Source organism: Periophthalmus magnuspinnatus, chromosome 5, assembly GCF_009829125.3.
Source record: "Periophthalmus magnuspinnatus isolate fPerMag1 chromosome 5, fPerMag1.2.pri, whole genome shotgun sequence".
Taxonomy (NCBI): Eukaryota; Metazoa; Chordata; class Actinopteri; order Gobiiformes; family Gobiidae; genus Periophthalmus; species Periophthalmus magnuspinnatus.
This window is the reverse complement of record NC_047130.1, coordinates 3,569,353-3,596,193: the sequence shown is the minus strand read 5'-3', so window position 1 is coordinate 3,596,193 and position 26,841 is coordinate 3,569,353. Positions and strand designations below refer to the sequence as shown.

The 26,841-nt window shown below is 38.1% G+C and overlaps 1 protein-coding gene across 1 annotated transcript in view; it reads right to left on the bottom strand.

The window, feature by feature from the left end:
* Positions 1–26,841, bottom strand: part of suclg2 (succinate-CoA ligase GDP-forming subunit beta) — a 98,880-nt gene that overhangs the window by 62,986 nt on the left and 9,053 nt on the right. The window contains exon 2 of the mRNA XM_033966522.2: positions 19,981–20,122. Coding sequence (XP_033822413.1) covers positions 19,981–20,122 — 142 coding nt within the window. The remainder of the gene's footprint in view (positions 1–19,980; positions 20,123–26,841) is intronic.

Genomic DNA, 26,841 nt, shown 5'->3' with positions numbered 1-26,841 from the left:
TTCTGAATTGGGGCTGGTCCTTCAACAAAGTCAGTCACCGTCATGGCTCGCGGGTAGTGGATCTGGATCACAGTGACGCTGCACATTTATATCCTCCACTCAGGAAGGTGAAGTCTGATGTGTGGAATTATTATGGATTTGAAAAACAGGACCAAAAAGATGAGCCACCAATCTGAAGAGCCTGCCGAAAAAAAGATATGGCTCCAAGGGCAAACACCAGGAACTTACATGCACATTTACGAGATAACCATCCGGCACTGTTGGACAAACTTGAGTTGAAAGTATCCATCGTAAGTAACACTCCATGTGAAATAAACTATTGAATGTAGTTTGTTAGTTTGGATTTGTTTAAATCCGTGTTTGTGTCGACTTTGCTAGGTTAGAGCTAGCCGAACAGCATTTTGCACAGCTGATTTCACAGCTTGCTAGCAGTGGTGGATGGTTTTACAACAAACATGTATTAATCTGAATACCTATAACCTCCTAGGACCTGGCGTTCACATATGTTGACAACACATTTTGGGTTGTCTAGGCCACAAAACTTTTTTTTCTCTACAAGGTCCTGGTGTCCACATATGAGGACATTATACTGCCGCGGTTTAATAATAACACGATAATATCATTAATTGCGATTATTTTGATAATAAAAATTGTGAGTCTAAATTTTAATATCGTCTCTTTCCTAGCTGCCACCCCCTTATTTCACAGCTGGGATGGTGTTTTCAGGCTTGCAAGATTTCCCCTTTTTTCTACAATTGTAACAATGCTCATTATGGCCAAACAGTTCAGTTTTAGTTTCATCAGACCACAGGATATGTCTCCAAAAATTAAGGTTTTTGTCCCTGTGTGCATTTGCAAACTGTATTCTGTCTTTTTTATGTTTTTTTTTTTTTTTTTGGAGTAATGGCTTCTTCCTGGCAGAGTTGCCTTTCAGCCCATGTCTGTACAGTACTCGTTTCACTGTGGATAATGACACACTCTTACCAGCTTCAGCAGCATCTTCACAAGATCTTTTGCTTTTGTTCTTGGGTTGATACGCACATTTTGGACCAAAGCACATTCATCTCTGGGACACAGAACCCGTCTTCTGCCTGAGCGGTATGATTGCTGGACCTTCCCATGGTGTTTATACTTGCATATAATTGTTTGAACAGATGAAAATGGCACATTCAGACATCTGGAAAGTGCACGTCCACAATTCTCTTCCTGATATCTTGTCTGATTTCTTTTGACTTTCTCATGATGTTACAGAGACGCAGTGTCTCTAATTAACTCTAAGTATCTTACTATATGTAAACATCTAACGAAAGTAATGAAAAACTGTCTAAACATTCATTTAATGTCAGACAGTGAGGAAAAAAGCGTATGCATCTTTTTATATAGTGTATGTAAACTTCTGGCTTTAACTGCATCCCTCAGAAAAGTTGCACAGCGCACTTTTAAACTAGAAAGATAATAAAATGCCTTACAACGAAATGAAGGGGCTGCTCTATAGAAAATCAGGCAAAAGCAGTAATTGCCACTTCCACAAAATGTAAGTGTCAATGTCATAAATGTAACTATAATAGTTGAATGAATTAAAGCAATAGTTTAAAAAGTACTTAGCAGTTAGTTTAGTAGTTCTGACCAGAGAAGAGTTTTCTCATTTCTGTTAGGATCAGTTCATATGCAGGCCACAGAGGAAAAAGCAGCGATTTCCATCTCCATTTATTTGCTGCATCTTGGGGACCGAAGCGGAGAGATTAACATTACACCGCGGCTCCAATCACATCACACTCAATGGCAGTAATGCGGTCATCATCCTCGGGCCATGCGCATTTCCCTGTAATGAGAGCAAATCATCTCTCAGTCCTGCTTGCCAGTGACAGCAGCTGGCAGAGACGACCCAGACCCACATCTTTCTTTATGGAGGGCCTATTACTTCCCTTCCTTCATTTTTATTAATCCATGGGTGGCTAGCAGCGGCCTTAGCGAGCACTCTGATATTTAATTAAGACTCTGAGCATGTGCCATGAGGGGGAGGCTGGCTGGTAAGGGACGCGTGCAGACGGGCAGAGGGCCAAATCCGGAGAGGGTTGGGATGTGGCTATCTCCTGGATCAGATCAGGCGGCCCTCCCCAGTGAACATATGCGTGTGGTAATGAATGGAACCCAGTGGCTACAGGGGCAGACTAATCAAACTCTGGGGAGGGATGAACACACCCAGTCACACATGAACAATGACGGCCAACGGCACTGGTTAAACTAATAGAATACATTATAAAGTATTGCACTTGTTAAAGCCAAAGTATGCAACTTTTTAGCCAAAAAATAGACTAAAGTATAAGCACCTGACTCTTATTTGGTCTGCATGGAAAATGTTCTATATGGAAAGATATTTTACTTTTCCTCCTCGAAAATGTTTGCAGTTCGATCCAGTCATTGTTATCGTCATTTAATCTTTAACCATCTCAATTGTTTTTTAATCATCCAGGAAGCACGTTTTATCTGAAATTATATATTTTATCATCATATTCAAACAGAGAAGACATCAAGTGGAAAATTTCCCGGCAAGTTCAGAAAGATCTGTCTCTGTATTCTTGTATACAGAGAGATATCAGTCTGGTCACCGCTCGCTCCGTTACACCTAGAGTCAGATTCAGGCAGTACTGTGCAATAAGATGTGTTTATTTCAGTGACACATGTGAAACGAAAGAACCCATTGGTCGCTCATCATTTACAACAAAATCACATTCCTCTCACCTCAGATAAAGTTTAATTCTTCGTTCAATGATACTGATTTCAGTGCCTTGTAATATGTTTGTCTTTTTTCATACATGCCCCTGATTGGTTAATCCATATGTCAATCACACCCATCTGAATTCGGGGAGATTCATCAGTGACCAGACTCACATCTTCATAAAGTAATGTAGAAGTGTGTATTCTGGATCTCAGGCAAAGTGGAACATATACTGCGGATATACTGCCTGAAACTGCTGCCTCCGCGACCCGGCCCCGGATAAAGCTGAAGAAAATGGATGGATGTTTGGGTTTTTTGTTTTTTTTAAGAAGAAAAAAATAAGAAAACTTATAATGCCTAAAATCTTCTGGTTTTAAGGCAGTCATTGATTGCAAAATAATTAGAAGACCTCCAGCACCTGACAGAGCTGCATCAATAGCTCATTTAGAATGGGAACAATAAGCCATCACCTTGTGTAGGCAACTCGGGGCATTAATGAAGAACTAATGTTTTAAAGCAGCAGGTCAAGCTATTCAGAGAAGTTAAAAGTGTATTCTTTTGTCTTAAGGTCAGGTTGGGTCAGCTGCAGCTCCTAGACTTGTGTTGGTTTTTAATGACCCATTGTGCCTGTAAACTTGTGCGTCTTTGTGAGATGTTATTTTTTACAGTTTCCCAGAGCCTCGTTTTATCTTGCACATGTGCAGTTTTCCATAAACGTTATTTTCTTATTATAGCAGACTTGTAAAGGTCACAGAAAATGGCTCTTCAGTCAGCAAAGTGAAGGCAGGTGAACCAAGGAGAAGCATGCAGGATAACACACACTTTCTGTCAACTTTGACTTATGGTGCCTTTGCCATATCCAAATGTGTATGACTTGCTCAGTTGAGTTTGAAAAGTCAACAAACACTGATAAAGCGATGCATCATAAAATCTTGCTGCAGGCCTGACAAAAGCCACGGCTGCTCCATGTAACAGGGGACAAAAGGGGCCTGGCTCCAAACAGCAGATCCACAAATGAAAAGATACCCATTTCCGCATGAATTAAAGCTATCATTACCTTCTATCTGTCTGGTCTGGTTAAGCCCACTGCAGCTGCGCATCAGTCTAATGATGCGTTTTCGGTGCCACTTATTGAAGGAGAAGGCACTGGTCCCGGCCCGGCGGTGGCACCTATGGGTGACACCTCCTCCAGTCAGCGGTGCGCGTGATGGCTCGGGCCTCATTAGAACAGCGTCCAGCCGGCACCCAGACACCAGGCTCGCACTAATGACATCCTGAGGTGGCCCCGCTCCCCTCCGCTGACAGAGAGGTGAAGCTCAAACCTCTGCTCCACACAAACAGTGGGGAAATGCTACAATAATGGCCCTATGGATGGAAGGCTGCTAAACATCAACAATCCTGGGGCTCTGTACACAGACATTTTATAAGAGATAAGCACCCTAATAGATGGTCAGCACAGCTTCACCTACGTGTCAGAAGTCATGAACACATGGCTCAAGAAATTGGCCTGCAGTTTACATCTTGCACCATTTACTATTGGCTAATTGTTATTGACAGTTAGGGCCTTTTTACACACCATCCTAGCTGGGTGTATCTTTGACCAAAACCAGTACTTTTTATTATTCAACAGGGATGGGACAATAATATCATTTATCATGATAAAAAGGGTCGACAACAATCATTCATGGGAGATTTTATATAATCGTGATAATTGCCAACAGAGATAATCGCCAAAATGTGCAGGAAAAAAAAACAAAAAAACTTATACACAGGGGAGTCAATGGGAGGGGACAAAATGGTCTGTTGTCCCGGGGTTTAGGGGCCCAGAATTGAACTCTCTTCCTATTCATTTGTATTAGAGGGGGGACCATGTAAGACTTCTTTGGCCCGGGCCCTCAAATCTCAATTGACAGCTCTGCTCATCCAGTATATTCTCCGCTAGATCATAGTTGTTTCACTAATAACAAAGTACAATACTATAACATTTTGTAACGCTAAGTAGGCTAGGCGGACTGACTGCTTAAGTTAAGTAACGTTTTTTTACTGTAGAGATGATCAGAAAACTAAATTCGGAAAAGAGCCATAAACTGCATGAATGAAAAGCGGACACAGGGTAAAATGAAAATATGAATATATTCTAAATATTTCAACGTGCATATACATATAAACAGGTATGCAATAATATTCAATAGATACAACAATATGTGTATATGATAGACATGTATATTAATATATATTATAGACAGGAAGATATGCAATGAATGAAATGAAAATCAAAACCAAAAGGACAACTTCAAGAGTGCCAAATATTTCTTTAAAATTATTCATATCCATAACATTTTAAACTGTCAGCAGCTTTAAAAATAATTGCAATTATGTTGGCCATGGTAATCGCGACACCAAATTTCAATATCGTCCCATGCCTAGCTGCTAGCTGTCAAGTGACTTAAATTTCAGTGGCACTAACTAAAGATTGACCAAGATGTTGTATTCATGGTCAGTGTTGATACCATTAAACACCCAAGGAAACCAATGCCTCTGCTGATGGTTTTGGGCCAATATTTAGGGCTGATTTTTATTATTTCAGTCAAATTATATATGATCGATACCAGAACATTTAATGCCAGATCACATGACCGCATAAGGACTAGCCACATCAAAACTGAGATGGGAAAGAGGGATTTTAGCTGGTTTGGTTCACAAAAACAGAATATGTTTCAAGAAAAAGGAAAACTAGATGTTGGTGACACAGTTGCAATTAAATAATCTGGTAACAAACTTTTACTCACACCTGTATTGCTTTTTAATGTTTTGTATGAACTTATACTTTATTTTTCAGTTTGTATGGTATTTTAAACAAGGTGCCAATGAAAAAGAGAGCCCCAGTGTTCTCATTGGGTTCTCCTGTATAAATAAAGATAAAGAAAGAAAGAAAGACACATTTTGTGCAGTGTACTCTTTGTGCTCAAAAAAAGCTTTATGCATATTGTTTAGCCAGCTGGTTGGCCCCAACTAAATATCGGCCAGTGCTGGATTTTTTACTTCAATAGTGCAAATATCGGCCCGATATAAGAGCCAACAGATATATCAGTCATTTAACCAGCAGCTGTAAGGCTAGACTAAACTAAAGCATGACTTATCCGGGTTTATTGAGTAATAAAACTGAATATGTAAACACAAGCACTTTGAATGACACCTGCTTTCACTTTAATTTTAGTGAGCAGTAGCATCCGCCGACCTGCACCTCAATAAAATACGTTTTCATTAATTGCATAGACAGAAGGCTATAAGGCCCCATTTCTGATGATGCATAATAAAGTTCACCTAAAGGTCCATGTCTCACTACACAAATATCGCTTGCAGATTTGTCCAATACTTCCAGACACCATCTCTGACGGAACGACCCAGACTTATGCAAAGAGCGCTGATAACAAAATAATAGGCTGGCTGTAAACTCCTAGCACATTAGTATGATACCGCCCTAATACCATCCAGCGGCCCGGCGGGTAATGCCATGTTGCAGCCACTACATGAATAGGTGAGGGTGCGTAATGAGGAGGTGGAAACACTAAGCAGCTTACAGAAATCAGCTCTTTGAGAGATGGGCCGACTTAACAGCTGTAAATAGGCTTTCCATGCTGAGACAATTTTCAGATGCATGGTTTTTCTTTTAGCAAATGAGTCAAAGGCTAACTGACATGGGGGCGGCGGGGTGTTACAAGCCAGCGCTTTTGAGCCTCTAAAAATGTCTAACCCTTCACACATCATCTTAATATTATATTCTATTCCCGTGACTTAAAGTGCTTTGGGCAGGTTTGTGTTTAATATTTTGATTTAGTTTGGGAGGATAATACTCGTGAGGACATATAAATCGCTGTTTTACACAAGTCAAGTTACAGTTCGTTGAGAAAAGTTGAAAATCACAGTCGTTAGGGACAAGTGGTGGATGAAGTACCGAATTTTGTTGCTGAAGTAAAAGTACAGAGGCAAAAAGTTACTCAACTGAAAGGAAAAGTATCACATGAAAAAAAAAATCTAGTTAAGAAAAAGTGTAAAAAAGTAAAAAGTAAAAGTATTTCACAAGCAAAGTGTTAAATTTAGTGATATTTATAAAAGAATAGATTAAAAAAAAGGCATTTTGGTCGTAATACACATCAGTTTCTTAATTTTTCTCGTAAATTTATTTTTGTTCGAAAACATTAATCGGGATGTTACCACGAACATGCTAAAAATAACCGCTCAAATCATATAAGTTCAAATGTAATGGAGTAGAAAGCACAAATACCTGCTCTAAAAATGTAGTGAAGTAAAAGTAAGACTTATCCCTCTGTAAAAATGTACTTAAATAAAGTACGGATACCTAAGAAGTCTACTTACGTACACTACTTGTACTTTGTTAACTTCAGTGTTAGGGACTCCATCAGCCTATTCATGGGTTTCAGCTTAAATCATTTTGAGGATGGTTGACCTTTCAAAAGATGCAGCACCGAATTTCATCGATAAGTGGGGAAGTTCTGGCAGTTTGCAGATTCATTTAAGTAAATACACCTGTTGTCACGAGTTTTTAAAGGTCAAATCATGTCAATATTGTGTAAATTAGACAAACTAGGGCCTTTGTTTACAGTCTGGATGTAAGGTAACAGTTACGGGATACTTTCTAATTATGTCACTCATTAGATTATTATAGATGGGATTATTTTGCAAAAACCTGTGTATAATTAAACGTCCTAGTCAGGGTTAGCTCACAGAGTTTGCAGGACTTCCAAGAGACAATCAACTACACCCACTAATTCATTGCAATTCCATATTGAAGCTTTTACTAAACATTTAGCAGCCTATCGCTTAAAGCAGCCCTCTTTGTGTCAGTCAGTGAGCCACTGTGCCCGTATTAATGAATCTGACAGATCCTTCCATTCTCACAACTATTTGCTCAGTGTTATCTTGGCAGACTGATGAGACATAACATCTGTCTCTTTCACTGTGAACGACCAGTCTAACAAAGAGGTTGGGAGGAAGAAATAGTTGGCCTCTCAGCAGAAAGCCCATAGGGAAAATGATAAGCGCATTCAAAATATAGACATTTGACAGGACAGTAATTAACTGCTGTTTAAACGCTTTTATTATAACCAGAGTTTTGTATGGAAAATAGTGCCTCTTTTTTTACAATGGGGTGTAAACATAATTAATTGACTGACAGCAAAGAGGCACTCAGGAACAAGCAGAATATATTATTTTAACTTAATATCAAAGTAAATAACCAATTTGGTGGTACTGCAATAATATTTTATTTCATTTTAAATACCAACAGTGGGTGACTAAAATGTGTTTCTATGGAATTACTTAGTGCATAAAATTAGACAGTGTAATGTAAGACAGTAACTAAGACTACAAGAATTCTGCAGAGACAGAAGTTGTCCAGTCCCATATGCCATCCACAATGTGTTATCACTAGAAGAAAGTGCTGCTCTGTGTAAAGGCAGAGCAGGTAAAAGATAAGATTTTTTTCTACAACAGTTAAAAAGAAAAATATGGCCACAAGCCAAATGACACAATTAACAGATGGAGGAAAAGACTAACCTTGCACAGCAAGATGGATTTTAGCGATATTTGTGAGTTCACACACTTATGACAATCCATCTTGGCATACCCTCGGTCGTGCGATAAGTCTCAACAGGTGGTTGGCGACCAATCACAGAGCAGCATTGAGGTTTGTGTGGAAGCGAAAGGTGAAGCGCTCAAGCCAACCAAAACAAACATGGCAGCACTGACAGACGTGATTCCATCTATTTTAGGCTGAATCACGTCTGTCAACTAACAGCTAGTTAGTCTGTGCTTTTCACTCATCTCGATCTAGTTTTTTGATCTTGTTTTGAGACTGAGATTTTTTGTCTTGTTTAACTGTGACGCTTCGACCAAATCAGGTTAAAATAATCATCATGACGGTCTGTGTTATTTTATCACTTTCAGTGAGAGCCACCCCAGATGTGTAAAACTCACATACACACATGAGGCATGAGTCAGTTTAGAAAAAGACCAGGCCTTGGTCTTTTCCTAACCTTGAACATTGGGGAGAGTGATATGGCAGAAACTAAATATCATAATATTCTTGGAGCCAGTTCAAAGTATTGATTTTATCACAATTCATGTACACTTTGTAATGTTCTACTATTTTTGTAAATGAAGTAATCTGCTTCACTGTGAGTGGGCACGAGATGATAATGAAACCATTATCATGGCTAAAATAATTGTGATTAATGATAATATGATGGTAATTATTAAAGCTGCTGACAGCTTTATTAATTACCGTGTTGACAGTTTAAACACTTTATGGATATGAATAATTATAAGTTCCATGATTAAACAACTGTTATAGTACTGAATTTGTTATCAGTGAAAACAACTACAACTACTCCTTTGTCCCATGTTTACTGTCCCGTCCCTAACTGAGTGCTTAAATACAACTATCACTCATTCAGAGCCTACAGAGTCTGTCCAATAGGAAAAGTCAGTAGGAAAATTGTCTTTAAGAAGTATCACAATATGACAAAAATAGCACATTGCCACAGGGATGAGATCAAGTGCATCTCTTTTTTTATACCTGCTTCTTTCATTTGTCTTGAATTGTGTGACACGTCTTTGAGTGTCATAAGCGCTATACAATTATTAATATTATTAATAATAGTTGTAAACACTTGTATAGCACTTATGATTAGGGTTGTGGTGATAAAAACAGAATCATGATCAAATATGTGTGCGATCTCAAATTGAGTGGAGCTTTGATGTTTGTGGTTTTCTGTAGTGACTAATAAAAAACAGTAGATGACCCTGACAGCAGCTGCTGTGCATTGCACAGATAAACAAAGCTTAAAGAGGAGCATCCTACCTCTCTCTATACTTCAGACAAAGCCCGGAGTATAGGGACCTATGGTTAAGCTAGCTCCTCTCCTCGCTAACTGCTACTGTCAGCGCCTTTCACCAGAGACCCTGCCTCATTGTCTGAGGGTAGGAGATGAAAGTGGGCTTAAAAGGCTGTTGAAGTGTTGAAGAGCACATGGCAGCTCTAGCGGGGACAGCGTGAGAGCATGGGGAGCAGAGACCCAGCCAGGAGAGATGTCCCATGATCTAAGCCGTAACGCTGTTTGACAGATGGAAATATTTGTGTAGCCTCCAACCATAAGGAGGCAGTCCCTGGAAATCAAACATCAGCGTGAGAGACTGACTTTTAAAAGAAACCTAATAATACATTATTCCGATGTGAAACGATATATCTTGCAATTGTGCCGAGAGCTAGTTTTAGTTGTGTTCGAGGACAGAGTGGCATACAATAAAGCCAGATAAGCACTTAAGTGGTAAATCAAACCAAACCCTGGACTTCCTGTATCACAAAGCCAGCTTAAGAGTCTGAGTTAATGCTTCTATCAGATCTGTCACTCTTTTCTGCACATATTATTGATCATCATATTTTAAGTCTCTGGGCAGTGGATGTCTGCTCTATCCTTTTCAAAATATATAATCACTTATGAGGTTTGGACTCACCTCAAAGGCAAAGCATTTGTCAGAGACCCCCTTACAGCTCTTCATTCTTTTGCAAGACCCAGTCTGTTTGTACAACTGGTCAAATGACGAGGCACACACCAAACTTTGGCTTTTCAAATTCTGCCACTAACTGCCGTCTTGACAATCTCAGTCATTTTGACACAGCAAATTAGTTAAGATGAGGTGTACCACAATGGGATCTGAACCATTATTATGAGTTGGTATATGCATTAAAAGTGACCGATTGTAAAATGCATGACTGCACAAACTTGAATTTACATGAGAATGAGAATTTTGGCCAACTTATGTGTTTAATTGCGCTTCCAACCTTGACAGACAATTGCACTATGAGATTATGGGACCTTGGAAAACTAATTACCAGAAATTGTATGATATGTCAAGAGGTGCTTGTTTCTAGCTTACAAAAAGTGATCTCGATTAACAGAGCAGAGCTCAAGCTAAAAGCATAAAGGTCTGCACTGCAGGAAAGCTAATGTGAAGATAACAACTATTATGTTTAAAATAGAACAATGTACTTGGCCTTGAGGTAACTTCTGTGACAATAATACCAGCCACAAGGTAATTTATTCAATACACAAACAAAACTATTCAATTATTCACAATTATTTTCTTTTTTTTCTCCTCTTCGTCTTCTGGCACATCAACAAAGGACAGTTGCTACATTTACTTTACTTTTTGCTATTTCAAGTGAGCAAGTTAAGATTTAGCCAGTGGCATATTGAGTAACTTAATCAATTAAATATTAAAACTGCATAATAAGTGCATTAAAGTGTTCATTTTTACTGACAACTGTGTGATGTTTCAGTAGTTTCCCTTTAACAGTTTAGCTATTTACACTCACATATTCTGATGCTCTTCCATTTTTTGGTTAGTCTTTTTACATACTTGTGATGAATGATATCGCTCTTTTTACAGCCTCATAATTTTGAACAAAAAGTTGTTTTCATAGAGCCAGAAGTACAGTCAACAAAAAAGACATATTGGCCAAGAGAAGAATAACTTAAGCAGATAAAAATGTTTATTTATTTGTTTGGTTGAAAAGGTCTACTCTCTACTGGTTTAAAAATGCCTCCAGTCTGTTTGAATACTACTGAAACACTGCCTGAAGTAGACATAGACAGTGGAAGTGTATGCGAAAGGGTATTGTTGAAATACAGTGTCTGCTCATCTGATACTAAAATATAAATATGCAAAGTACATTGTTATGCATATGTCACAAATGTACACTCATCCTCTGCATTAAAGAGCTGGTGAATGTCAAGGTAGCACAGTGTTATTCAGGGAGCCAGCATAGCAAGTCAACTCCTCCACTAATAAGGACACATGAGATTTGGCAGCCGTGCATATGAGCTTGATTTAAGAGCGAATATTCATGGCAGTAAAATAAATTAAAATGGTATTAAGCTGTAGTTAATTGTCATTCCAGCAGGCAGGACAATAAAGTGTAAGAAAGAAATTGATGGTAACTTTTCAAACTGGAAGACGACTAAACTAAGCAGATGGGTACAGCGTGATAGAAATTGGACACAAATGGAACAGCAGCAGGAAGGAACTGCTTGTACCTCATAGTAATTAGCAAACTAAAATGTTTACACCCAGGATTCGAGCTGTTGGTGTGAGCAGAATGTTTACAATAAGCCTGCATATTTCAAGACAAGCTTAAATAACAGTGGTTCAGGAAGTGGAAGTTTTATGGCATATCTAAAATGTACAGCTTTAACTTACAGGGCCTGTATGTAGCTTTTTCTCTCTTCTAAGTTAACGAACACGTCCCTTTACTCCATGAAGTGTGTTGTAAAAGCAGTTATCTGAAAAACAAGACTCTCTTATTTAATAATGCATAGACAAAATCAATTCGGTTTGATGTAAACTAGGGTTGTTTCAAAACTGATACTGGTGTCAGCAAAAGCTCCAACGCCGCTGTTTTTTCAGGTATCAGTATCCACGAGTACTCAGACCAAATCACCGATCCGATACCAATCTGTATTTCCAGAGTGAGGACTCGTAGATGCGAGCACTGCCGCTAGAGCTGTCACGATAACACATTTAGAAGTTCGATATATAGTTGAAGTAAATATAGACGATAAACGATAACATGGAAGCTAATTTATGCCACTGATACAATAATCAAAGAGCAGATTTAATCCACAAAAACTAAAACTAAACACGAGCTGCAATAAATAAACAGAAGCAAAATTTTAGTACTTAGTTTGCATCTGTAACGAGTCACAGAAGGTATTAATTCAAACTTTTATGGCTTAAATTTTATCGTATAGTCAAAAAATAACCAAAAATTTCCCAGTAGTGCAAAGAAAAATTATACATGACCCAAAAAATATTGTTCCACCTATCATGTATTGAACGATCTGTTGTTTTTATCCACTCTTTGTGTTCAAAGGTAATGAAGTAGAAAAGAAAAACAGCTTAAATCTCATCATCAGGACCACTATACATTTGACTCCAATATTTTAGCCCTCAAAATCTTGATGTAGAATTGATTAGCCTTAGTTTATTTCTTCACACTATGTGGTTTTGGATTAGTATCGGTGAGTACAGTAATGTCCAGTATCGGATCGGAACAACACTAACGCTAACCATAAGTACTGATGATAGGAGGATGTTCTGTGGTTCAAAATGTGTTTAAGACCGTAAAGTGGCTATAAATACTTATTATGGTGCAGTATTGCGCTATGTGCTGTCTACATCTAATTATAAAGCATTTAAAACTCTGAGAATCAGGAAATGTGCCATTAGCATTACAGTGATGGTAAAAATCTGCTCTAAAAAGTGCTTATAAACTCATGGTAAACCATTATAAACCTAGGAATGTACTGTTAGGAAAGTGAGGAGGAGGTTTGCACAACTGTTGGAGCAAGTTCTGTTTTTCACACTTTTAAGACAGTAAAAATCAGGTACAGCATCTTTACAGTACGCCTATAGCTTTGTTCCTAAATATAAGTACCGGTTAGAGAGTCATCAAATGTAAAAAAAAAAGCGTAGTGATACAGATCTTCTGCTCAACTCCTGGGAAGTGTTGTAAAACTGATGACAGCCAAGTAACTCTGGTCAAGGTCAATGCATTTCCATCATTCCAGTTAAACTTCCGCACACACACACATATATATAGGTAAATCAGATGTTGTAGATGTAGTTAAATTATGTGTCTTCCATTTATCACACAGGCTCAACATCCAGCCAAAGAAAGATTTTGTTCCATTGCTGCTTTGTCAATGAGTGATTGGAGGAGGCCTGGCAGACATGAAGGTCTCTTCCTTTCCGGAGAAGGAGGTAACAATACGTTTTTGATTTAGAATTCAGTCAGAAAATCCAGCAAGATTTGTGCAACAGATGCATCTGTCTGCCAGTCTGCGACAAAAATGTGGTGAAGTAATGATATTCTCTTCTGTTGTGGCCAAGCAGTTATTGTGCTGTGTGAACAAACCGGTGTGCTCGTGCAGGAGACTCCTTGTCGTTTACAAAGGAAAACATCAAATCTGTATTTATGATCGTGGCAAGGTCTGGATTTGAAAAGGTTGGTAGTGTTGCTGATAGTGGTGGTGGTGGGGTTGGTGACGGTGGTCTGGGTGGCGGTGGTGTTGATGGTGGGGTTGATGGTGGTGTTGATGGTGGGGTTGATGGTGGGGCTGGTGGGGCTGGTGGTGGTGGTGGCCCTGGTGTTGGTGGTGTTGATGATGTTGTTGGTGGTGTTGCTGGTGTTGATGATGGTGGTGGTGCTGTTGCTGGTGTTGGTGATGGCGATGCTGGTCTTGTGGTGTTTGTGTTGGTGGTATTGGTGGAGGTGGTGCTGGTGGTGATGGTGGTGTTGATGGTGGTGGTTTTGGTGGCTCTGTTGATGTTGGTGGCATTGGTGTTGATGTTGGTGGCGCTGGTGGTGGTGTTGGTAGAGATGGTGGTGTTAATGGTGGTAGTAGTGGTGATGGTGGTGGTGGTGCTGTTGTTGCTGTTGGTGGTGGTGTTGGTACGGGTGGTGTTGCTGGTATTGGTGTGTGATTTGAGCAGAAGCTAAAAGTGACGCATCCAAACAAACCAAAACAAACATGGCGGCGCTGATGGCCGTACTTTAGACTATTTTAGCTGACTTCTTTTTTTAAGTGCTTTGTGAATTTGTCAATGAGAAAATGTGTTTTTCTTTTCTCCAGATTTACCAAAAGTTTGACATTTCGTCTTGCTCCGCTGTTGTGACGTTTCAACCAATCAAAGCCAAATATCGGTCAAGATGTCCCTCCTTCTTTTCCTGACTGCTTTCAGTGAGTGCTACACAAATCAAACTGGAGCTAGCGAGGTTAAGCTGCTATAGCCCAAAGCACATTCTTCCTGCAAAACTCTTTATTGCATACTAACAATTGTTGAATATGGGGACGATTTAACTTCATTCAAGAACTGGTTTTGAGTGATCGTGATCCTGATCCGAAAGTATTTATTTATATATGCAAATCTCTATGTTAATCCGACTTAAAAATCACAGTTTTGTTAGTACCTTTTATAATAACAACAGGACAGATTATCAGAACTTCAGATCTTCTCCTGGGTAAACTATTTGCATTTGTCTTTGCAAACAAGTGTACTAGTTATCTGAACAACACTATACAATACGGACGCTGCATTGGCTTTATTTACACTTTCACTTATCTCTCGGGCCGGTGCAAAGTGGGCATAGCTTGGTACTCTATGGGACATATAGATTGACCTGTTAATGTATTTGGACGGGAGGCAGCTGGTGTGCAAAATCTTAAAATGGGATGTGTTGGTTGTAAAGCTAGTAAAAAAGATTTTTTTATACCCAAAGTGAAAAAAGAAAAACTTTCATTGAGTAAAATATACGTTCTAATACAGCCATTTTCCCAGCACCCTAGTGGGGAGAGCATTTCAAAGTTTGGACAGATAATTCCTCATGCCTTTCACACAGTATGGGGCCATAGAAATCAAAGTCTACTTTCCCACAATCCATTAGCAGGATGTGAGTCGCCCATCTGCTGAAGTAAAACAGTTGTCATTTTAACAGAAATCAATGGTCCGCATCACATTTTTTATTATTTATATATCTTGATTTGGGGGGATTTGTCCTCAGGCTGTAATAGTCCAAATCAATCCGTGCTCACTTAAGTTGAAACACTCAGATGTCAACTTAAAGTACTTCATGGTTAAGTGAGTGCAGCGGAGAGGAGAATGGGGCTGATGTGCATGTGTCCGACGCATGTCACTCATCTGCGCCTATAATCCCACGCTCCACTGCCTTATTCTATTGGGAAGCAAAGCAACTGAAAGCTCCCGGCGGGATATCGGCACCAAGCGGCAATCCATTTGCCCCGGCCACGGACAGTAGAGGGGGACCAGCCTTTCAAATACTGCTAAATGTAAATGTGGGACAGTCAAATGCAGAAACAATTGTAATTATATTTAAGAAAACATGAGCAAAAAAAAAAGAATAACCAGTATATTCTTTGTGTAGATCCCAAGACGAGAGAAAGACGCGTGTATAGCTTAAACTGTTTAAAGCATTTTCAATTAAGAGACCATGATGGATGCTGTAGACCTTTTTCCCTCCCACAAAACAACGTGAACTATGGCACAACATGATAGCTGTACCTTGTATTTTTATAGATTAAACAGCAACTCTAACATTATACAATAATATACAATATATAATAATATACATTAAATATACAGCTGAAACAATTTGCTTCTGTGTGAAAGCTGTTACTTCAAAAGAAACATAAAAAAGACAGAATACAGTTGACAAATGCACACAGAGATAAAGACCTTAATATCTGGAAACATGCCCTGTGGTCTGAAGAAACTAAAATTGAACTGTTTGGCCATAATAAGTGTCATTATGTTTGGCGGAAAAAGGGGGAAGCTTGCAAGCCTGAGAACACCATCCCAACTGTGAAATATGGGGGTGGCAGTATCATGTTGTGGGGTTGTTTTGCTGCAGGAGGGACTGGTGCACTTCAAAAATAGCTGGCATGATGAGGAAAGAACATTATGTGGAAATACTGGAGCAACATCTCCAGACATCAGCCAGGAAGTTAAAGCTTTGGCGCAAATGGGTCTTTCAAATGGACAATGACTCAAAGCATACTGCCAAACTGGTTACAAAGTGGCTTGAGGATAACAAAGTCAATGTTTTGGGAAGGCCATCACAAAGCTCCTCAATCTTACAGAAAATGTATGGGCAGACCTGAAAAGGCATACGTGAGCAAAGTGGCCAACAAACTTGGCTCAGTTACATCAGTTGTGCGAGGGGCTTGTGGAAGGATATCCAAAATGTTTGACTTGTACTTTTCTAAAACTATTTCAATACAGACTTCTTGTATATAACACAGCCTCAGATTTAGAGTAGCAGAGATACAAACAAGACAACAATTAAAGAAATACCTACAGCTAAATCTGCACATGTTATGTATGTTAATGTCCCTTGCATTGCCTTGAACTGTAATATCCACACAGGAAATATACTGTCTTCATTGTAACCTGGTCCATGGAAAGCTGAGCCTCAGGCACAGAGCCCAGAGGCAGCAGCCAGAGTGGCACCTCGCTGGCTGACAACCAACCTGGACGCTCTATCAGAAAGCCTGGACTGCAGCTGCGAGGACACTGAATAAAATATAAAGTAAAGAATGGTTTGGTGCGTGGGAGGAAGATAGAACAGGAAAGGCAGCGGTATATAAACACAACAGTGAATACCAATATGCATTGCATCACATTTAGCCCAAAAATAGGGCTGCAACTAACTATTTGCCTTTAAATTAGCCATAGCTATAATCTGGCATATTTGCATTTGTTTAATAGGGCCATTACACATCAATGAACTTCTCTATCAAATAAAAACATGGTTTGAATACATTATCAACCAAATAAAGATTCAAACATGACGACTTCTAAATACAGAATATTTACAAATAGAGTGTAGTAAATAGTTTGTTTTTTTTTAATTTACATTTGAAATTAATAATGCCACTGTCTTTTATGTTTGAGCCTGTTTACTCCAGATAATGCTTGCAATAACACTGTAAAATACGACTTTATTATTTTTTATATCTGGCTCGTCACAATTAGTTGATTAAATGTTGGGCCCCTGCTGAAAAACTACATTTTTTGAACAAGAAAACATGCAAACATCCAACGTGTGAGAAACTGAAAATGAGCGGCTGTGAAACGGATTGTCACGCTTGACTGAACAGATGAAAAACGGAACGGGCAGCACTGTTAAGCCGGTAAAAACACAGGCTCCCATGCATAAGAAAAACAACATAAAGACACGATTTAACATGATAAACTTCAGGCCGGATTAGCCACAGTGGTTCGCCCGGGCTGCAACTGAACTCCAGCGCCGTGAAGCAGAAATAATACCATTAAGGTGTCATACTACAGTACTGCTCTGCAATTATACAGTAATTACAGCTAATTACTGCATACAGAATCAAGTGAATTTTCAATACTAGTCACAGTAATATAAAGAGGAAATCATTTATGTTGAATATCATGAATGATGAAGTAGAACTATACTGCACACGCTCCATTAGGGCTGGCAAATATGGCCAACAAAATAATATCTTGATTTTTTTGCACACTTTGAGCAGTTATTTGCTTATTTGACCAATTGTAGATTGCCACATAATCAAGTTACACTCATTTATTATGTTTTTCTTTTACATAAAAAGGCATTTACAATTAAAAATACTATCCCCCACACTGATTGCTTGTCATATTAGGGCAGTAGTAGTAGTGACGATTAATTTAAAAAAAATGTATTACAGTAGATATTGTAGTAATTATAATAGTAATCTTTGCATCTAATTTGATTTTGCATACAATTTACCACATACTTGCCCAAGAATAGACACAATTACCAGCTGAAGTAGTTATAAGCCCATCATTGAACTCTAAAATACTGGCAAACCATGAGATCACAAGTTCTCTATCCTTTCATTGGCCGGATATCAGTTTGGAGTTTGTCTCATTCACCGTTATTTTATTTCGTGTTGTGTTTCATTAAATGGCAAACTAGTAAACCTTCACGTTTTATTTCATGAAGATCACAGAAGATCCATGACAGACAATGGAAACCAGAGCGATGACACTGCCATCACATCGAAACACAGAAAGTGCAGAGAAAGTCTAGCTCCAGGCAGCCCCTACAGCACTTCTATGTTAATCAGCAGACTTAAATATCTAATGAAACTCTGAATGGAAACCAGAGCTGCACTATTTTGCTTGTATTACTGCCACTTCGTTTTTTGAAAAGAAGTCTTCTTTTTGTATCAAATGTAAAATCTATTGCAAAGTGAATGCCAGATAACCACACGCATAAGAAGGGAGTCAGGTCACAAACTGTATAATTTAAATTTGTATTACTAAGCATTTGGGAAATTATTGTAATATGAATGAAACTGTTAGCTGATAGAATGAATAATAGATTGTCAGGATGAATATTTATGTGTGCGTTTGTCATTTTTTGTATATTTGTTGTAGTATTAAGCCGATATGAAAACATTTGAGCTGTAGTTGGTCAAAAAAATCTTATAATATCCACTTAGAAAAGGATTTACTTGGATTTCCTATTTTAGGGTTCTTTTATCAGTGTTATAAAATAGTTTCAATATTATCATTTACCACAATATTTCTCTCTGGCAATATATTGTATTTTGTTGTTGTTACAGGCCTAGCCAAAACTTTTTTAAAGAAGGTTAAATGAAGAAAGCCTTTCAACAGAAAACCTTTCAGCCAAATCAATACTGTACAGGAGTAATGGGCAACTGCAGAGCAACACATTGGAAAGCTTCTCACAATCTACCGCAGAATTAAGTGGAGAAGCCCAATTTTTGTTGGCCCTCAGGCTACATACTGAACTGGCCCAAATGACCAAAAGTAGTACTTTTTATTGCAAATCTTGAATTCCACTATCATAACTTAAATAAAAAAAAAAAAACATTTGGAAGTGATACAGACCTAGGATACATTTTCCAAACATTATTAAAAGGTATGGTGGCTAAAAGTCAATGTTTTGAATGATTTACAGTGGTCCCTCGTTTATCGTGGGAGTTACGTTTTAAAAATAATCCTCAATAGGCGAAATCCCTGAAGCTTTATTTTTTTTTTACAATTATTCTATATGTTTTAAGGCTGTACAACCCCTCTCCACACATTTTATACACTTTTCTCAGACAGGAATTAACATTTTCTCACATTTCTGTCTTGTTTAAACACTCTCAAAGTTCATCCATATTAAAAACTTGTTCAGGCTTATATCCCTTTTCCTCGACGATCGCTTCAAAAGTGTTGTTCACGTGTGCCTCTGCTCCAGCGGTATCTGCAGAGGCGGCCTCTCCATGCGCAGAAACAGTTTTGAGTCCAAAAGCGTTTCTGATATTTGTATATAGTATATGCATATTAGGACAGTACATTTTTGATTGAGAAAGTTTGTTTGTAAGTCAAATAAGTAAAAGGTTGATAACCAGTTGAATCCCTGATGCATCTGTTGGTCTTGCACATACATATTTACCCATGGTTTAGACGAAGTTAAATCTGTAAAAATGTATCATTTGCGCCACATGCTACGTCACGTCAGACAGAAAATAAGTCTCCTAAACCAGATGAGCAGACTTCACACAGACAAGAGTCCTAGTAAATAACACAACTGACCTGTAAGTCTGCCATAGAGCAAACAGCCCTGTACTTACTCAGTCTCTTTGCTGCCTCCAGAGCCTCAGAAGCTGTGTCTGCCACATAGAAGCGCTGGACGGTCACGCCGCTGTCTTGCATCAGCTTCTTGCTCTGATACTCCTGCAGATTCAGCCATCTCCTGGGACTCAACCAGGTGCTCTGCAAAGAAGAGCCAATAAATTCAAGTTAAAATAAGTATAAGAAAACAAATTCAGGAGTTGTGCCAAAACCAGAAATTTTGTTCGCCCCTTGACACGCCTGAGCCATTTCCTGAAGAGTAAGTAAACATAACACAATGCAATTATAAAATAGAAAGGGCTGCATTTATATAGAAAATAGTATGTGCTCTGCAAGAACAATACCCCAATAAAAATTTAATTGATCCCGGTGTTCTGAAATTCACTGGATTCTTGTATTAGTTATATCAGTAGAACTACAACTAACGATTATTTCAGTAGTCGACAAGTCACTGAATATTTTTTTTTTATTAGCTGACTAATCAATCTCTTAAACAAAAGTATTCTGGAAAATTTGCAAATAAAGTGCATTGTTGAGGAAATTTGCAAATGTTATTAAATCAAAATAAGAAAAATGAATACGCTTTTTCTCATTGTTGTTGTAAAGGTATTTTGCTTGTGTTTTGTAGTCCGTATAGTCCAGTTAACGATTACGATGATCAAAATATGGATATGATGGTCGTTTGAATAGTCGACTAGTCTGAATTATTCAGATTAATCACAACAGGCATATCAGTTAATGTTTCAGTCTTCTCTCAAATGTGAATGCTCCCGGAGAAGTTTAAAATGTACTCTCAGTATAGAGGAGTACAAAATTGCAATACTTCAGTAGGATCGCAACTAGTATTTCCCTTAAAGTGGAACTAAACACTAAATCCTGTGTAAATCTGTGTATATAGTGTGTATGGCTTTTAATAGCATTATATAAAGTTCTAATTTTTGCCAGTTTTAGTGCAAATTAGGTAAATTTGCAGCACCCAAACACCAGAATCCAAGTCTGTGCTGCCTCCACTGTGCTCTGCAATTTCAAGTAGTTTGTGACATCACACAAGACTGCCCTGATTACAGCCAGGTGTTTCTGACTACAGATATCTGGCTGCAGGGGCGGGGTTTGAAGTGTTGGACCAATCACACTGTTCTTATACCCCCAGACCCCGCCCCTCTTCCCCGCTCACTCTCTTCTTTACATCTCCATGTACTACCCAAGTTAGCAGGTGTATCTGAAATCTGGTTTTGGGGGCGGAGTTTAAATCTTACCGCGTTACTCCTTTGGTTCTAATGATTCACGCAGTCAGCCAGGCCTAAGCTGCAGGACGGCTGAGCAGCGCAATGCCCCATCAGCAGACAAAGGCCCTGCCGGCTCCAGCTGTTGTTGCTATTAAAAAGAAATTGGCTTTTTAATGTAACAGAGCGATGCAGGCTGTGACGGAGTAAAAATCCAGGGTGCGTAGGAGTGTGTGTGTGTGTTGCGTGTGTGTCTGTGTATATGCAAATGTTTTCATAGGAGAGATCTTCAGGGAGTCGTTAAGAAGAGAAAGGCCATTAAAGTAAAGGGAAAACAAGCACTGTGAGGTAAATTATTGTCGGGCATGTAAATGATGCTTTCTTGTGAGTATTTCCTAAGCCGGTGAATATTAAACACAATGATAACGTCAGGACGGCGCTGTGCTAATGGCGCCGACGGAGTCATATTTATAAACAAAAGCGTATCTGACTAAATTACGCAACAATTTGTAAGTTGGTTTGTTAATATGAATATCGTGTAATTAAATATTGTGTTGATTTATATATTGCAGTACAGCGTTGTCAGCATATCTTTAGATCTGGAGAAGCTAAAGGTTGCAATTTGTTTTGAGTGCAGCAGGAACAGTAAATTCATTTTACAATTCAGAATTCACACAGGCGCTCATGTTATGGATATTTACATGATGTTTTTTGTAGAACTTCCTCTTGAAAAATGTGATTAAGTTCAAGGACATTCCCATGAGGCTTTTGTTTTATTCATGAACTGATGTCAAATGTAATTACAACCGGGATTTTCTAAAAAGTTTGGCTACAATTTTAATAATAAATTACTTTCAACATTATTTCCCGAAAAATAAACAATACAGTCTTGGGTTGCTGAAAATCAGACACTAATCTAAAACTAGTATCGAAACTAGATACTCATTTGAGCAAGTAGTAATACTAAAAAAACTATTTCAAAAGGACAGAAGTGACCCTTTCCTGAACAGCTTTAGAATAATATCTTTAGCTGCATCAGAGCAATACCATATACTGTACATTTCGGACAATAATAATATGGCTTATTTATAGATTTTACTGGCTAACGGCCACCAGGGGGCACTCTCTAGCAGTAAACGCAAAACTGAGATAGACGTGAGGAAAAATTATGCGCTGAAGAATGCACTATTTTTTATTTTATTTTGAACTGTCATTTTGCACATCATGCACACACACTCATCATGGAAAACACTTGAAGAAATACAAATAGTGCAGCTTTTAAGTTAAAGGCAATCGATTTGGCACCAAAGAAGGAAATAGAACCACTGTACGTAAGTTTGGTATCAATGAATCAATGGTGCGACGTTGGAGGCGGCAGCGGGAAGAACTTAATCAATGTAAAAAGATGACAAAAGCTTTCAGAGGAAATAAAAGCAGCTGGCCCATGTTGGTGCTGTTTTATTTTCTAAACATGGAGGTACGTTCATCCCGTGTTCATGGCGTGTTGGTGCCGTACTGCCAATTTTCAGGCACAGTTTAATTTTTTTTTTTAAATGTCTTAAATTAAAGCAAAAAAAAAAAACAAAAAACAACAACTTCTGTGTACCGTCTTTCTGTGTAAATATCTCATATTATAACTTGAAAACCTGCAACTTATATTCAAGTGTGGCTTATATATGTACATGTTGATTTTCTTTTCAAATCTAGCTGGTGCAGCTTATATTCAGGTGTGCTGTATAGTCTGAAATTTACAATGCATTAGTAATAAACCCATGGACCACTATGAAACCTACACAGATACAAGGCCACATGGGAATATAAAAGAAAGTACTAGGATTTAATGTTGAGTCTTTTTTGTATTATTATCGAGTCTATTCCTTATAATCAAAATCGAGTTTGTATCGGTGTTGTCAGAATACTACCATTTCAGCCTTTTCATTTGTGCCACATGACAAAAAATCTATGAAATGTATTCTCTAAACTCAAAACAACATGCTTTTACTGACAGATGATGGACTGTAGACTTGCTGAAGAAAAAGACTCATGTTGAACATTTGATTTGAAACGACTGGATCTCCATCAGATTGTATTAGATCATTCTGTGTCATCTATATTGTATTAAAACCATAGCCTAATGACATGAATTGTGAAAAGCCAAACACCAGAATGTTTTGACACAGCAGCATTTTTTAACTGGAACAAAATAAAAAGTGGTATTTTTATGTCACGTCAATACAACTAAATCCAGGGCAATACTTTTTAAAACTGTTCTTTAACCACATGATCAGTATTCAGCTCTTAGTGGCAAAACAATTTGTTCTTTTTCCAGCAATAACCTGTGGCTTCATTTTTTTGTATGCTTGAACGTGGGGAAAGTACATTCATGTGGAGACAAACACAACAGTCAAAATATGGAAGCACATCTCAGCGGTGCACCGCACCTTGAAATAGAGTTTTGAAGAACTAACAAATAAAGTGACAGCTGTGGGAAAAGTCTCCATGGTAATAATTGATTGAAACATGGTCTTTGTGAAACAGTCCTTTGTTCGGGCCTCCATTTTTATGAACAATTAAGCAGTCAGTTTAGCTTAATGTGGGCTTTTTAACTAACATAGTACGACCTATACGTAGTACTATCACTGTAGCTTATGTCCATAGAGACTAACGTATCTGAGCACTACATCTTTTCTCCATTCTGCCTGTCAGGAGGCTTGATCTGAGCCAAAATGCAATGTTCAGAGGAACATTGCTGAAGTAATCAAGGGCATCTGTGGGCCATCTAAGTACACCACTCTGCTCTCTCTATGTGTCAGTTATAGCACATGCCACCATGACTCAAGTCGACTTTTACAGACAATAGTGTGGAAGAGAAGCAAAGGCACTTTGGAGTTCAGAGACAGGTCAACTGCATGAAAATGCAACAAAAAACATCATTATATCCATTTGGGTTTTCTGCCTTTTCCTGCACTTATATGTACAATGTGAACAATGTTTTATTCAAATATATATCTTTGTGTCTTTCTGTGCATGTTCTCCTCATGTCTGAGTGGGTTTCCTCTAAGCACTCTAGTTTCACCTACCAACCCAACATGAGCTGGGTCCCCAGGCACAGCACTGTGGCACCCACTGCTCCTGAGGACATGCCCCAGTGGCATTGAGTCAAATACAGAGGACAAATTTCCCTTCTGAGACAAGAAAGTGTACTTTAACCTTAGTCTATATATGTGCAAAATAAATACATACATATATACATACATACATATATACACATACATACATACATACATATATACACATACATACATACATATACATATATATACACACACATGTACATATACCTGCATATATATATATATATATATATATACACACACATGTACATATACCTGCATATATATATATATATACACACACATGTACATATACCTGCATATATATATATATATATATATATATATATATATATATATATATATATATATATATATATATATATATATATATATATATATATATATATATATATATATATATATATATCTGTGTATAAACAAGTATATAATTAATAGTAACAATTAAATCCAAGTTCCTTGCTCATTTTCAATAACAAGAAACAAACGAGAAAAAGCACTGGAATGTAGCAAGATGGACGCGCCAAATAGCTACAATTTTTTTACCCCCTTTGCAGTACAGGATTGATAGATTTTAATTCCTTTGATAGATTTTAATTCCTTTACTTGTATGAAATTACCATTAACCATCTTCTTAGAGTGGATCTAAAGCATTACAAAGTATTTTTTTTTAAAAAGGTAAACTTGATAGAAATCCAGCACACATTTTGGTGGTCAGCACAAGTTGGACCTCTGACTATGTTTTGTTCAAAAATGAAAAAGTGTCTTTTCCCCTCACTGGCTTTCTCTACATTTCCTTGAGTCGAGTGAATCCGCAGCTTTAACAAGGCTGGCTGCAGGAGGACTTGTCTGTCTCGTGGACTCATTTGACTGCTGTCAGGTAGCTGGAGGGCAGGCCTCTGCTGCCCCCTTAAACACATCCTCTTCCCGGGCCGCTCAGCCTGTTTGCCTTTGGGAGGATCAGCACTGGTGTCTGGGTGCGTGCCTCCACCTGTCAGTCTTTGTCTGCCTCTATATTTGACTACAGAAAATGAGAGTCTGTCACAGGACTGGATGACTTTTCTTTAAAACGACAACTGCAAGTTTCAGGTGATCAAGCATTCACAAGCATTTTTGACACAAGAAACATGACAATACGATTCAGCTTCATATTTTGACAAGCCTTCAGGTGAACACGATGTTCCTATAATTAAAGGGCATATGACAGGTTTTTCTAATTATTACTTGTTTTGGTAGAATAGTACCTGAGAGGTAAATACTCATCAAAGTTTTACATCAATAAAGAAATAAAGTTGAGAAGAAAAGTGCAAAAATACAGGAAAGAGCCACAATGTTGCAACACTGAACATTCTATCTGAAATGCAACAACAATTTTCGTGCATTTAAACTTTCACTTAACAAAATAAATAGATATGTCTTTCTTATTCTGTAAAGCACTTTGAATTACTTTGTGTACAAATTGTGCTGTACAAACAAACTTGCCTTTCCTTGCCTAGTCACCTGGACATCTTTTAACATTGACTACACAAACGTCTTGACCTGATGATCTGAAACCTGCATTTGACTTAATAGGGCTGCACGGTTTGAGAAAAAGATCTAACTACATTTTCTCTGCAATTGAGATTAGATTTACAATTTATGTTTAATAATAGGATTCTGTGCAAAGTGCTTTTAAACAAGTCCAGAAGAATTGACTAAAAATAAAATAAAATACTGAAATATGAGCTGACAAACGAATGCAAGAATCACATTTCAGAGAGTGTGCAGATATAAATTACAGTGTTGGAAGTTTTTATGCAGATTGTTGTTTATGGTGGAAATTATAGTATGTTAATAATTGCAGCCTATTTGCTAATTGTGTCCAATAAAATTGCTATTTCGATTGGATAGTGATTAATCTTGCAGTCCTACTTCAGAGCACATCATATTTTTACACCAACAACAGCCTATAATTCTCCAAATGCAATAACATGATCATCCTTTAGACAAAATATGCTCATCTTGTCCAGCTTTAATTAATTCCCTCGTTGCCTAAAGTGACAGATAAAAGGTAGTGAGAGGAGCAGTGCAGAGTTCTTAAAATAACTCCAGCTGCTGCAGGAGAAGTCATGGGGCTGCCGGTGCCCCTGCAGGCACTGACAGTTACCTCCAGCTAAACACAAGAGAATGGAAGGAACCTCAAGCACTTTTTGTACACAGCCAGTTCATAGATAAAACTCTACCACACAGGCTTCTGTCTTTTAAAGGGCGCCACATGCTATTCCGTGAACATCAATGTATCTGCTTTCCATATCAGAAAAGAGGAGGAATGCACTCAGTAAAATGTCTTGTTCAAATGTGGATGATTTTTGCTCCCGTTACTATTTCTAATTCTAAAAATGTTTAAGTTAGATGCAGTAAGGTACAGTAAAGTTACAATATTCCAGTGTTACTACCAAGGAGGCACTGTGTCTGAGGTCAATCCAACAGCCCAAAGGAAAAGTGTCCAGCATACATGTAAACT